Consider the following 14795-nt stretch of genomic DNA (forward strand, 5'->3'; position numbering starts at 1 on the left):
AAGGAAAACAAAAAAAACTAAAGATGGATGTGTATGGATTTTTTTCTTTTAACTGTTTTCTTATATAAATTTATACTATTCTATTCTAAATATTTGTTTTTTAAATTTAATGCAACGTTGATAAAGGAATTTTTTCTGACTGTTATTTTAATATTAGTGTCGTTAAAATGCGTTATAATCCGTGAATCAATCCGGCCTACCACAGGTTTGAGTTGGGTTGAGTTTGAAAAAAATGTAATTTTTTATACGGGTTAGTTTTCAACCTGGCTCATTCGGATTGAATCCAAAGTGAGTCTGGTTAGCTCACCATTCCATCTAATTTAATTTAATTATTTATTTATTATTTTATGTTTCAATATTATTAGTTAGCATTTCTTTTATTATATTGAAAATGAGATAAAAAAGATGTTTCAAGAGAGAAAAATATTATATATTTATCTATACTCGAATATTATAGATGAACAAGTGATACAAATATTATTAATATTAAAAATTTATTTGTTCATTTTTTGTCTTTTTTTTTTATTACATTTGGATTTATTTTGAATTATCTTTGAAGTTACATGAAATTTATTTAGATTTGAATTAAAAAAAATTATAAGTTTTTTATTTAAAATAAACTTATAATTAAGTAAACCAGTGAGCAAACCCATTTAACCCACCAACCCGTCATGGGTCGAGTTAGGTTTAAATTTTTTCAGCTTTTTGATACGTGAGTTAGATTGGATTAACTCACTAAATGACCAATTTATGGTGGGTCGAACTGGATTACCCGTTTTACAACTCCTTTATTATATATAAATTCTTAGTGAGTTAACAAATAAGCCTTTTTAAATTTAATTAATTTGTCCCCAATTTGAAAAAAAAAACTGCCTATATAATTAAAAAAATAACTATTTACAATAAAATTATATAAATTTTTCATTTCATAATTACTCTATACGAAAAGTTTAATTTAATTTAATTTAATATTATTTCTCTTTTAAAATTTGTTCAACCTTTTATTTTTGTGTTGTGATAAAAATATGTATAGGCACGTGCGTTTTCTTAATTTTTACAATAAGAAAATATAAAAGAAAAAATAGAAATATAAATTGATAATATTTAAAAAAAAAAAAAAGACGTGTTAGGCTCACGAAAAAAAATAATGATACCTGAGTTTTGAACTTTTTTATCGATGTGTCTGCATATTAATACACGTTCACTCGAAGATGAAAAGATGAGCTCAATGATTGAGAACGAGATGTAATTACTCTTTGAAGTGACGGCTGTAGTCATATTGTTGTAACTTCTAAGCAACAAATGGTTAGTCTATTCTTCACAGAGTTTGCAAAAGTAAAATTCATCAAATTCAAATATATATTAACCTTAATTTTTTTAAAGTGACAGCAGACTTTGAAGAGATATTTCAATAGTTGAATAAAAGTAATATTTAAGTTAAATTTATATTTTGTGAATAAGAGTGAGAAATTCCTTTTATGGAATATATAAGAGTAGATGAGAAGAATGAGAAACGACAAAAGAAAATGGCTACAGATAAAGATTTATAAACTTAAAAAACAATGCTATGATATATAAAGAGAGAAAGGAATTGGAATCTGATTACTACCCAATTTTATAACTTTGGCATGTGCATTTGCCGGATACATGATCATCACCAACAGTATGAATCATATAAACAATAATAATAAAAAATTGTAATTTTTTAACTAACCACTAAAAATACAATAGGAAAAAAATTAATTCAACTCAAATAAAATATAAAATATAAAATATTTTGCATTATACCCCCAAATTAAGAATATTGTGCATTAAGGGAGAAGGATAAGTTACATCATATCCTCAGTCATCTATTTATGTTAACTCATAATCTACAATTCTTTATTCACACTATAATCTATTTAGATTAATATAAATAATTTAATTAAATGCATAATTTATTACTTTTTATACAATTATATAATTAAAGCACTTTCCTACAATCCAGTTGAGTGAAATTTGGACAATAAGTACGGAAGTTTCAAAACTTCATCTACCGCGAGAGATGTGTAAAACAGTGCTTTACTTTTCCATTCCTTCTCCCTCAAAACAATTGTATCTCTCACTTAAACTTTTTTTTTCTCATTTCCTATAACCTGTCTTTCATCGATTACATTTTCAAATAAAATAATTTTTTATCTCTTATATAAATTCATTTTCCCTTAATTCATTTTTATGTTTTATCATCAATTTTAGAGAAAAAAATTCAAAATGATGATTTTCCCAACCTGTTTAATCCATGTCAAAATTTTGTTATATTTAAATATCTTATTATATACCATTAATATTTAAAATTTATTGTTTGAAATTTTAAATATTGAAGATAAACATTTTACATTAGTAACTATGCATGATTTCGATGAAACTATATGATAGATGATAAAAAAAAAAAGCTTGTACAAAAAGTTTTGTTCGATAAAAAAAAAATCCTACTTCAACCAATATGTCCTTAAGATAACCATAATAAACATGAAATCAAAATTATAAATTAAAATCTATCTTAACAAAATTTTTATTTTATTGAATCAATGAAGATGCTAAAACTTTATCTATTAATGTATAAAAATTTCAAGGGAACAAATATATTATAATTAAAAAGATATATTTATATATAAATTTTTATATGTATACAAAAATGTTTGAAAAGAAATACTAGAAAAAAATTATTAAATAATGAATAATTTTAGCGATCAAAATCATGTTTAGAAACCAATTATTTTAATTGTCATAGTTAATGTTAGTCATCATTTAGATATCAATTCATAATATAAATTATTTTAATTACTAATTAAGAAATGTTTAATAATTTTTTATTCATAATAGAAACTATTTTAATTGTTAATAATTTTTAATTTATAAATTGGTATCTAAATTACTGATTACTTTTAGTCACTAAAATCGATTATTATTTAAGAGTTTTTTTTTTAAAATTGAAAACTATAAAGCTTTTAACCCTAATTCTTTCGTCAAAAGATGAAAACATTAAAAGTTTTATATTAACTACAGATAAAACTATTTTTGTATATGTAAGTGAATGTATATATATTTTTGAAGCTGATTTTTTAATTGAGTTAGACTTATGAATTGAGTTATACTTAAATTTTATTTTTTAACTGTTGAAAATTCAAAAATAGGATTTTGTTTTGATGTTTGAATTTGGTTAGTTGAGTTTAAATTTATGCAGTATAATGATTAAGTTTAGAGATGGTGGTTATGTTGAGAAAAGTTGAACGAAATAAATGAATGTGTGTGATTGGTTCTGAAAAGCTGGGTGGGAAAAGAAGGAAAAGAGGATGTTAATGTTGAGTACACTTTGGATTTCAGAGTCTTACCAGATACTATTAATTAGGAGCCACCAAACATGCATACTAGGATCTCCATATACTTATGAATCACATTTATAATTTTACTCACGGATATTTATAAAAAATAATTATCTTCAATTTATTACAAACTTTACCTATAAATTCGCACGTCATTCTTTTGTCATTTATAATCCCAATGCAAACAGCCCCCAATAAGTTTTGAGCCACGTGGACTCTATACTCCACACCTATCTCCTATTTTAATCCCACTCTATCATTATTTGCACTTTGGATAATCTTTTTTAAATAAATAAATCAAAACACTTTTAGTTAGTGAGAATTGTCTAGTGATTAAAATAAAGCTATTAATGAAAAATAGTATTATTAAACAGTTCACTAAATTTTCATTTTTATATTTTTATTTTTTATTAGACCTATAAAATTAAAACTATTTAAAAATAATTATTTTTAAAATTTATATCTGGATACAACTTAATCAAATTTATATTGCATTAACATTTTAATAATTTGATTTGGATTATACTTTAAAAATAACTTTCTATTTAATTTTCTATATTAAAATTTTAATTTTAATAATTTTATTTAAAATTATATACATATGGGTATTTGAAAATATAAAAAAATTCACAGATTTTTTTATAGATATCAATGGATAATGAAATAAGTAACGAGACATTTTCTTAGACGAGTCAAGTATAAGTAATGAATGATTCGTTGTCTTTCATATTTAAAATTATATATTTTTTTATCTTTCTCTCTCTCTCTCTCTCTATATATATATATATATATATATATATATATATATATATATATATATATATATATATATATATATATATATATATATATAGATCGTTTTACTTATTTTTATTCGATAAGACTTCTGACATATTTTAAATTCTTATCAATATATTAAGTTTTGTTGTATATAAAGTATTCTTACATATAAACTAACAATATTTAACTTACATAATTATGTGAATTAATAAATTGCGAATTACATGTTTTTTTTTTACTATAAAAGCTTCAAATCTATAAAATTAGTAAAAAGAAATTGAGGATAACCCATCGTTATCCATTGTTGGCTCTCAAGTTGAGGTATATTGGCCATAAAAAAAATAAAGATTTGAAAAGAAAAGTTTGCCAAAGTTTAGATTATTTTTCAGAAGTCTATGGCATTAAGCAACACGAGTTAAGTTTAACTAACTTTCTTTCCATCTTATTGAGGGACTGAGAATAGATTTTAACAGTGGCTAAAAAATTAAAACTCAATTTTGAATTGGTTAGGATTAAAGATATCTGAGGTGAACCCAATTAATTTTCTTTAAAAAAGAATCACTTTTCTATAATGTTTATATTTTACAAAATTATTAATCACATTTTGATTCGAACAATTTATAAAAGTTAATGAACAAATGAATCTAAACAAAGAAATTGTTTAATTTTAATTATTTAGCTATTAGCAATTGCTATATCTCTCTGCCCTCTCCATCTATATACATATAAACACAGAAAAAAAAAAGAAAAAAACTACATGGTTTTGTAGTTTTATTTGGTAATGAACATGTAAAACGACTACTATTGCCCTACATTTGTAACGTAACTCGTGCATGTGATCAACCCAGATACATAGGCTTTGACTTGTAAAAAATAAAACAGCTTCTGAAAATTGTAAAACTGTTGCGGAATTACTGAACAATCTTCAGCCACAGTTTTGATGACAAGCAGCAAGGCGGCATCATTTTCCTGAAAACCAATGTTGTGAAAAAAGAAGAAGCAATGTAATATTGTGATAACGAAGAGAGTATAAAAATATTGATAAGCACGCGCAACAGTATGATAGTGACATAAATAAATATAAAATTAATAGTTAATAATTTAGAAACTGGACAAGATTGAAGAAAGAAGCATCAAAGGGAAGATGAGATGCTCTTGCAGAGAGAGTGTAGTTGTTTATTAGGATATTGTGGTCCAACAAGAACATTGAATGATGAGCTCCAAGTTGAAGAGACCAAAATGAGGTATGAGTCTAGGTTTATCCTTGGCAGAATATGGTAATCACTTGACAAAACTAGAGAAAAGACGCGTGTCCCTGTCATTAACTTTACCTATCATCATTACTCACTAACCAATATTTTTCAAACTCAAATATTCGTCGTTTTATCAACTTAATGCCACAATTTCAAAGCTTAATAAAAAGAGAATATGAACACACTTTAGGGGGTTTGGCCACTAAAGCAAATCAAGGCTTTGGGATCTATATAAGTAAGCAAGGATTATGTTTAATAAAGTATGTCTTCATTATTTGAAAACGACACTTGCTTTTACATGTCTTTTATAATCATATATATAAGATATGTATGTCTTTTAATATTATATCGGTTGGTGCGTTGCCTATATTTTAATATTATCAGGTGTATGTAACTTGACATTTTTTATACCATCAAAAAACATCACATATCATTAATAGTTATGTTATAGCAGTCATTTCGATTTATTTTAGCAAAGTCGTGAACACTATAACATGGTTTAATAGATATTTTAATTTATTTGCAACTTGACATATCACTTGCGACTGTTTTTCTCTGTCTGTTCAGCTTAAAATTCCCCTGCTTTAATTTTTCTCTGCCTTAATTGCCTTTCCAGTTATTCTGAAATCTATCCCCCATATTATTCTCAACACTAACCAAAATCTTCCTAAAACAAAAATGGTCTTGGTAGAGAATACTAATACCTTTAAGAATTTAGGAAAGATAAATGAACCTTTTTTTGTGTGTGATTATTATTTGAATGATTTTGATTTTTATGTAAGAAGAAGTTTTGTATTGATTAAGTATAAGTATAATATGAATAATACATAATCTTTTTAAGATTTAATTATTTGGATCATTTTCACTTTAGTGGGATAGTGGGAGTATATAAATTTAGCATTTGTTTTAAATTTTTCAATTTTGTTTTTAAATTCAATAAGGTGCATCAATACATTTTTTTATGTTGCTTAAATAATTAACGTTTATACTTTTGTGACATTTCGTAGAAATGATAAAGAATTTTTCGAGATTATAAATCTTTCTCTTTTTGTCTACAAATAATAGTATTCTTTTCCTTTTCCTTCTCCTTATCTTCATCAAACCATTTAAAATAATAACACGCTTTAAAATCTTTCTTCACTGCAAAAAAAACGTATAACGTTATGCGTTCAATGTCTAACCATTCAATAACCAATACTAAAAATGACCGATGACAATTTTGTAAATAAATGCAATTATTAAACGTCGTTTAGAATTATAATTCGACGTAAAAGGATATAAAACGTCGAATGCCTCAGCGTTAGACCTCAAAAGGTTAGTGAATTCAATAAAAATTTGACAATAAAAATTTGACCGGGAGATTGAAAATTCATTCACTTTATCTTAGTGCGTGAGATCCTATTTTCTGCTCAAACTTTTCTCAAACGAAGTTGGACGACCATCAGATGTAATCTTTATTTCATTTGATACAAATGTATGTTAATTAACTACTTTAGATATGATTTTCATTTGTTTTCATTGATTATTTCCGTGTTTTTTTTCTTTATAGGCGCATTCTGATTTCTCTCTCACTGGTGACAACACTTTATTCCGATGAACCCATCTTTTGAAGGTTAATTTTCGTTTTCATTTTGAAGAACTTTTTTTATTGAACTTGTTTGTTGTTTGTTATTGTTATTTGTTGTTGATCCTATATCACCGTTCATAGTTCTATTGTTCAGGTCTTGTAGAGTTGTAAAAAAATATTACAATTAATTAAAAAGAAATTGATTAACGTCATATATTGATAAAACGTTAAAAGTCGACTCTTCCGATATGACATCGTTCTCAAATTCGACATGAAAAATAAAAAAATATTCGACCTTGGACGATGTTTTTGTACTAGTGATTCAAAATATCCAAATGAAAAACAAAAATTTTATTAAAATAAACCATCATTGTTAACAAAAAAAAATCCAATGAAAAAAATATATATTACTCGTTTTATTTATTCTAACACTCAAAATTACATGTAAAATTCTTACCATATTCGGAATAGATGTAGACTTATATACTTCTTGAATTATAACTCACCCAAGATATTTTCCTACATATATCTCCCTTCTGGCTTAAAAAGTCATATTGGAGAGCAATAAATTGCTAGCAACTTAAAGAAAGTAAGAAAAATTAAATTAATGCCAATCGCAGCAAATTAATAAATCTGTCAGTGGTAACATAACCCAAAATATTTACTAGATTTGTAACTAGTCCTTCTTCTCAGACAAATCTCGTCCACCACCAAGGCCAACTCCAAATACCACCATGTCATCTTCTATTTAAAAAGCACATATATCTTGTACATAACTACTTAGTACAAGAGTGGAAAATAATGCCTTCAAACTATCACTGTCAATTGAAATTTTTAAAAGAAATGCACTTATTTTTTGTTCTTATCTTTTCTGGATACACATTAGAAAATCATAATGATAGCACACAATTAACACTGCATATTCAAACTTTGCTAATATTGTATTAAAGGTTTGCTTGTAAAATATTGTTAATTTGTCAATAATTAAAAAAATTATAGTACTTAATGAAAGGGATGAAAGTTATGAGGAATTATTTCATAAACACTTCATATCAACCATATTATAAGTGAATTGTTAATTCAATCTCTAAAATTATAAGAACTAATTAAAATTAATAAAATAGTATTATATATATATATATATATATATATATTACTAATTATTTCTTAAAGATTGTAAGCATACAAATGGATAAAACCATTGACCAGCTATTTGTCAATATCATAATAAAAATAAATAAATTTGATAAATAGACAAATGGATAAAACCATCCATCAACGTTAAAATTTAACATTATTCTCTATCTTTATAATAAAAACTATTTTTTTTCTTTCAAACACATCACCTCTTTTGCTAGGAAGTATGTTGAAGCATCCTCAATTACATGTCCATAAAAGGCCGTATTTGTCCAAATCAACAATCTTTTCTGAGAGCAACATGAATGCATCAATAGTAATATTTAGAGTTAGTCACTTAGTGAGGTAATCCAATCCGACTTACTTATTAGTAAACTGAAAAAATTCGAACCTGACCCGATCCATCACGGGTTGGTGGATTAAAAGGGTGTGCTCATTGATTTATTTAATTACAATTTTTTTAATTCAAATCTAAATAAACGTCACACTAAATGATGTTAAACTCCAAAAATAATTCAAAAAAAAGTATCATACAAATCCAAGCGTAATCCAAAAACATGTACAAGAACAACTAAATTTTTAATATTGATAATTTTTGCATGACTTGTCCATTTATAATATTAGAGTATTGAATAGATAAATCTATATTATTTTTTTCTCTTGACATCTTCTTCTTTATCACCATCTACAATATAATAAAAAAATACTAACTATTAATATTAAAACACAAAATAATAAATAATTGAATTAAATTGAGTGGGTAGGTGAGTCAATCCGGCTCACCACGAGTTCAACCCGATGAGTCGGGTTCTAGGCGGTCGGATTAAAAACTAGCCCACATAAAAAATTACATTTTTTTCAAACACAATCCAGCTCAAACCTGTGATGAGTGGGATTGACCAACATGTTACAATCCATTCTGTCATATTAATGGGTATAGGAAGTGGTGGAGCTTCAAAAGAAATTATTGAGAATGGAAAATGTTAAATGTTAATAATATTTTACAATTAAATATTGGATTGAACTCTCCTCATTTATACTTAGAAGATGAATCGTGAATTCAAATTATCTTATAACAAAATATTAACCATTAATATTTGTTGATAAAAAAATTATCTTAATTCTCTTTTATTTCTACCCTCGTTCTCTTTTACTTAAAATAATTATAACAAAATACTAACAATTAATATTTGTTTGATAAAAAAATTATGTTAATTTTCTTTTATATCTTTTCTCGTTCTCTTTTCCTTAAAATAATCTTTTTCTATTCCATTTCTTCTTCGTTTTCTTCGTTCCATTCTTCAAAACATCTTGATTACAAACAAATGTACAAGGGATTGGAGTATGACCATCACATTACTCATCTTATGTTGATGAAATGCACCTGAATTATGACACGTTGGTGATGCTGAATTTAAGTAAAGTTTTTAGTTAGCACAACCAATAAAATATGTTATGACGGAGTCAATATTGTACATCAATAATGTATTGGAGTTGAATTTGGACTTTTTTTACTAGTAAAATTGCTTGCAATTATGGGTGATAAACAGTTTCAATATCCCCACCCGAACCAACATGTAGATAGAGGAAGACCAAACATAGAGTTTTGGAAACAACTAACTAAAACTTTTGCTAAAATTGATTGATGAACATGTTTTTCCATTGTAACTGGATTTTGGTGGTTCTTTTTTCCACACACATTTCGATGCCATAAAAAATATACAGCTATATTTGTTGTATGAAAAAACACTCAATTTGTCTTGTTAATGAAGGAAAAATATAAATGAGTGAATTTAGTTATCTGTTTATTCCTTATGTTTTACGGTGAATAGCAATTTGAACCTCCGCACGAGTGCAATAATGAAACTATTGATCTGGAGAATCCCAACATATAAAATAGATACACCAAAAAGTCAACACGGACTAACTTAGAAAAAGAATATTATAATTGAATAGCTTAATTAATTTGGAAAGCACATGAGTCATAAGATTCCTCTCTGTGCTACCTGAACAGGTTGCCTCTTGAAAAGTTGTCATCTTGTAGCAACTAGCTATATGAAGATGGCAAGAGGATAAGAGAGTGGTTGTGTTTTTACTTTTTCTCACCATTCATCACTTCTTTTTATATTCACTATATATATTTATTACAAACCCTAGCTAAAGCCTTATTACCGTATTCTCCTCAATCATTATTACAACATAGAAAGTCAACATTTTAAAAAATATTGTTATATATCAAATAATTCACTGCTTGTTTTCTAAGTAATCTAAAACATCACTGATATATTTAATGCTTTTAAAATGTCTCTATGAGAATATGGTAGAATATATATTTCTTAATACACCCTCAATTAATTTGATAATTTATTATTTTCATTGCAATTTTTTTCTGTTATAAAAAGTAGTAATAGGTGTGTTGAACATTAACTGGCAAGAATGGACAGCTGACCTAGCTAATCCAAAACTTAATGTGCCCTATCTTCTTTAACTAAATCACTTTTCCATTCTGATAAAAATCAAGAATTTGTCCATTACAGCAATAGATGGGTTGTAAAGTGAATGGTGAAAAAAATGAAGAAAGTTCTCCTACTGCAAATTAAACTATTTCACAGAAGTGATTAAAACACGGAGGAGGAAGAAGAAGAAAGTGAAAGTAGAACTACACAGTGGTTCCGTGATACAAAATGAAAGTAAAGGAAAATTACAAGAGTTGCATGTGACCATTTTTTATTTTATTAAACTGTTATGGGACCTCATTATCTCTCTCTTTCTTTCTCTCTCTCTCTCTCTCTGTTTGTCTGTCATCTTCAATATACACTTTACACATTATAAATTCAAGAGCGCTAAAACATGTACACCCACTACAACTTCTTCTGCTTTGCTGGCCCATGTGAACTGTTGTTAACGATCTTAACTCTGATCCCAGTTCATGGCGGCCGGAATGTGACCCACAACTCCAATGATCTGCTTTTAAGCTGGCCCATGATCAGAAAGTGTGTCAGATAGGTACCTTGTGCACCACCATGCTTTTAGATGGGTCATTATTAAAGAATTGAATTTTATGGTGCAGGTGTTTCTGGCTTGCCCTTTAGTGTGTATCTGCTATGAAAACCTTTCAGTGACATCTCCTAACCCCAAATTGGAAATTTCAAATTAAATCAAATTAAATAATTAAAACCCCCAAAAAAATTAAATTCAAATTCAAATTAAAAATTAAAATTAAACTCTCCATCCAATCAGAAACTTCCTTATCTTGTCTCATTCAACTGTGTCCACTGAAGAAAGTTTATTTGTCGCAATCTCATAACGGCTCCCTCCTTCGTCTTCCACACTCTCTAGATCTCCCTCTTCGTTCTCATTCTCTTCTACTTCTTCATCATCATCTTCCTCTTCCTCCTCTCTCTCTTTTCTTTCGTATTCACTTTCACTGTTCTCCTTCACTCCACCTTGCTCGTATTGCGAGGGAGGTCTCCACTGCTGCTCCGGTTGCACCATCAAGGGCTCCATCATCTCATGTGGCTTCATGTTCAGGAATGAAACGCCAAAGGGGTTCTGACTTTTGCTCTTTTCTTTGTATATGGCATCCAGTTCCTGAAAATAGGGACATGTCTTACTATTCTCTCGCCTGTGCTTGCTGCTTTCCTTCACTTTCTTGAAGTACTTGTTGATGTTCTCCCACTTCTCTTTGCATCTCTTCGCACTCCTGTTGTACCCGAGCCTCAACATTCCTGCTGATATGTCCTCCCATAGTGGAGCCTTTGGTCCATTTTCTTGGTACTTGGTTTCAAGACTCGTCCTCAGCCTTATCAAGGCATGAACTTCTGCTTTCGGCCACCTAGAAGAAGATAAAGAATTCAAAGAAGTAGGAGCGGTAGAAACAACGCAAATAGCAGTAGCAGCAGTAGTAGGAGTTGCAGCAACTGTACTGTGACCATTATTCATTTTCTGAATTTCAATATTGTTATTATTTGACATCACCAATGGTGTCTGTGGTTGCGGTGGTGGTTTCACTTGTGATACTTGGGGTGGAGGTGGTGGTTGTGAAGGCGGTGTTTGAAGGAAATTGGCACCGGCTTGTGTTGAGGGGTTCTGGTTCTGACCAGATAACTGTTGCAAAAAAGCAATAACTGCTGCATTTTTGGCTGCTGCGGTTGATCTTTCTTGGACAAGAAGTTCGTGTTCTCTATTGATCCTTGCCATTTCTAGGATCCTCCAAGCCTCTTGCTGTGCCACGTGCTCTCTCTCCCTTTTGTCTATGGCTTCCAGGAACCTCTTTTGCATTTCTTCTTGCTTGGCCAGGACTTGCCTTGTGAGCCTCCTGAAGTAGTCCTTCCACTTTCTCTTCTTCCGGTATTTCTCTTCCAAGTCTTCATCAGAGGCCGTGGAAGAAGAGGTTGAAGTGGTGGAGAAGAGGTTGTTCATGTTAGGCAAAGAGTAAGGGATGTCATGGTTATTGTTGTTGGGTTGCGGAGGGTTTCTAGGGTTGGCTTGTACTGTTGGAGAAGTGATGGTGGTTGTGGTGGTGGCATTGGTAGGTGGTAGTGGTGGAGGTGGTGTGGGAGATATTGCTGTAGGGTTTATGGAGGGAACAGTGGTGGTGACATAAGAGATTGTTGTTGTATCACTAGGCCTTGTTGGCGGAGGTAATAATGCAACCGTGTTTGTTGTTGTCAAAGTGGGTTGTGGTTTTAACGGGTAAGAGACTATGAATTGGTTCTCAAGTGCTTGTAATTGATCAAAAAACTTGTAGGTTTTCCCCTCCTGTTTCCCGCTTCTACTCTCTTTGGTTCTTTTGTGGTACTTGTACACATTCTCGAATTTCTCCTTACATTTCTTCGCGCTTCGGTGGTAACCCAGTTCTGCTAGTTTCCTGAACATATATAAAGAGAGAGGGAGGGAGACAAAGAAAGAGAATGATCAAGTTTTACCATGAAATACATATGTCTGTTGAAAATAGTGAAAAGAAAACAAAAAATAAATAAAGCCACTTCCTTTCACGTAAAGAAGGGTAAATTTTTAGACGGCTTTGCCGTACTGATGAAAACATGAGGGTAGTTGATTCCTAAAATAGTACTGAACAATAAATAAGACGCAGAAAATATAAACTGAAAGGCTGAAACAAAAGATAAACTCAACAAAAAAATTCGATCGAGAGCAAATCCTGCATAAACTTACAAGTTTTACTCTCACCATGATTCATTACGACTATTGATTCGCTATATATGTGTATAACACAAGATTGAGTTAGAAGAATTTCAGACATGTGGGTGATCTTGATACTGCGGATTTTAACAACGATGATTAATTAATTATTATCTTATACGCAAACATAAAAGTAAAAATATAAAATATAATGTTTCCCCCGCTCCCTCCCTCCCAATTGGTTTATATAAAAAAACACAGCGACAGGAAATGGGTCTGAAAAACTTTTTGGTTTCGAAATTGATGAAGAGTTCATAAAATCTCCATGCATGATCATGAAGAAGCTAGCTAGCTTCCAGCATACATAGTTTCTTCAAAACGGGAGAAGAAAAAAGCTGCAAAGACAAAGATAGAGAAGCTGATACACCAAAAGGAAAAACAACAAACCAGAAAATAGAGAGATACATGAATAATGAATTCAGTTAAAATCACACGTCTGGTTATATCTATCTATATATAGAGGATAGATATTGATATAGTTATTTTTGGGTGTGGATGTACCTTGCAACTTCTTCCCAAAGTGGACCCTTAAGACTTGAATCACGAAATACAGCATCCATATCCGACCTTATCTTCAAGAGAGCCAAAGTTTCTTGGCGGGGCCATCTGTTTCCAGCACATGAGCTGTTGATCTTGTCACCTTCTTCTTCTTCTTCTAAGCCACCCTCTTTTCCCTTCTCTTCACCGGAAGTTGCATCCATCATAATCACCTCGCCACCGTCATGCGCCGCCACAGCCTCACCAGAGGAGGTTTCCATGGCTGTGTTGTCTCCAAGCTGCATAGAGAGAGATAGAGAGAGAGATGTCCCTACCTAGCTAGCTAGCTAAGCAATTACAGCTTGAGAAAAAAAAGGGAATATATCAGAAAACAAAGGGAATAGTATAGTCTCTCAGGGGTTTTATTGTGCGCATGGAGGAAGGATGCTTTTGTGGGGGTGAATAGATTTGTTTATTTTTGGGTGGTGGGATCTGTCAATTTCATCATAGAAAAATGCAAATATTACCCTTTAATTAAGCTCTCTTAACTTTTCCTTGCTGTATCTCTGCATAATTATTATTGTTCCTCTTATTTTAATTTTTATGATTAGGGCTGTGGAATCTTCATTCATTTTTTATTTCTATTATATTTTTATGGTGTTCCCTTGGATTCAAAAAAGAAACACAATATTAGAGTAGTCGCTTTGGGTTCTCTTATGTGTGTCATACGTTAGTGCTCGAAAAAGCAAAAGAAAAGCTAAGAGATAAATTATAACATGGATCCTTTAAAGGGAAAATAATAATCATAAAAATGGAAAAGATAATACTATTAATTTATATTACCATTAATATTAATATTTTTTGTATGCGTATATGATATATATTTATGAACAAAAATTAAATATATACATGTAGTAGTGGGAACAGCCTGCAGATAGGGACGATGTAGATGATAAGTTGGGCCATGTAGGTCAGCTTTGCTTATTGGGAGCTTTTGGAATTGAGTGGCATAACAAA

The 14795-nt window shown here is 29.6% G+C and overlaps 1 protein-coding gene across 2 annotated transcripts; it reads right to left on the bottom strand.

Annotated features, from left to right (window-relative positions):
* Positions 1-10747: 10747 nt before the first annotated feature.
* Positions 10748-14255, bottom strand: LOC108326321 (trihelix transcription factor DF1). 2 transcript variants are annotated; one of them, XM_052875023.1, is made up of 2 exons: positions 13803-14255; positions 10748-12969 (listed from the first exon to the last, which is right to left on the bottom strand). In XM_052875023.1, the coding sequence occupies exons 1-2, from the start codon at positions 14081-14083 to the stop codon at positions 11358-11360; spliced, it is 1893 nt and encodes a 630-aa protein (XP_052730983.1). In that variant the 5' UTR covers positions 14084-14255; the 3' UTR covers positions 10748-11357. The 2 variants fall into 2 exon arrangements, with proteins under 2 accessions (XP_052730983.1, XP_052730984.1); XM_052875024.1 differs by having other exon boundaries at positions 10748-13636; positions 13803-13937.
* Between the last annotated feature and the right edge of the window lie 540 nt (positions 14256-14795).

Source organism: Vigna angularis, chromosome 3, assembly GCF_016808095.1.
Source record: "Vigna angularis cultivar LongXiaoDou No.4 chromosome 3, ASM1680809v1, whole genome shotgun sequence".
In the NCBI taxonomy this organism is placed as follows: domain Eukaryota; kingdom Viridiplantae; phylum Streptophyta; class Magnoliopsida; order Fabales; family Fabaceae; genus Vigna; species Vigna angularis.

Excerpts from the sequence above, each read along its gene's own strand:
- LOC108326321 (XM_052875023.1), bottom strand. The coding sequence starts at position 14,083 with ATGCAGCTTGGAGACAACACAGCCATGGAAACCTCCTCTGGTGAGGCT. Across the intron at positions 12,970-13,802 it reads CTTTGGGAAGAAGTTGCAAG|GAAACTAGCAGAACTGGGTT; the intron begins GTACATCCACAC and ends ATATATGTTCAG.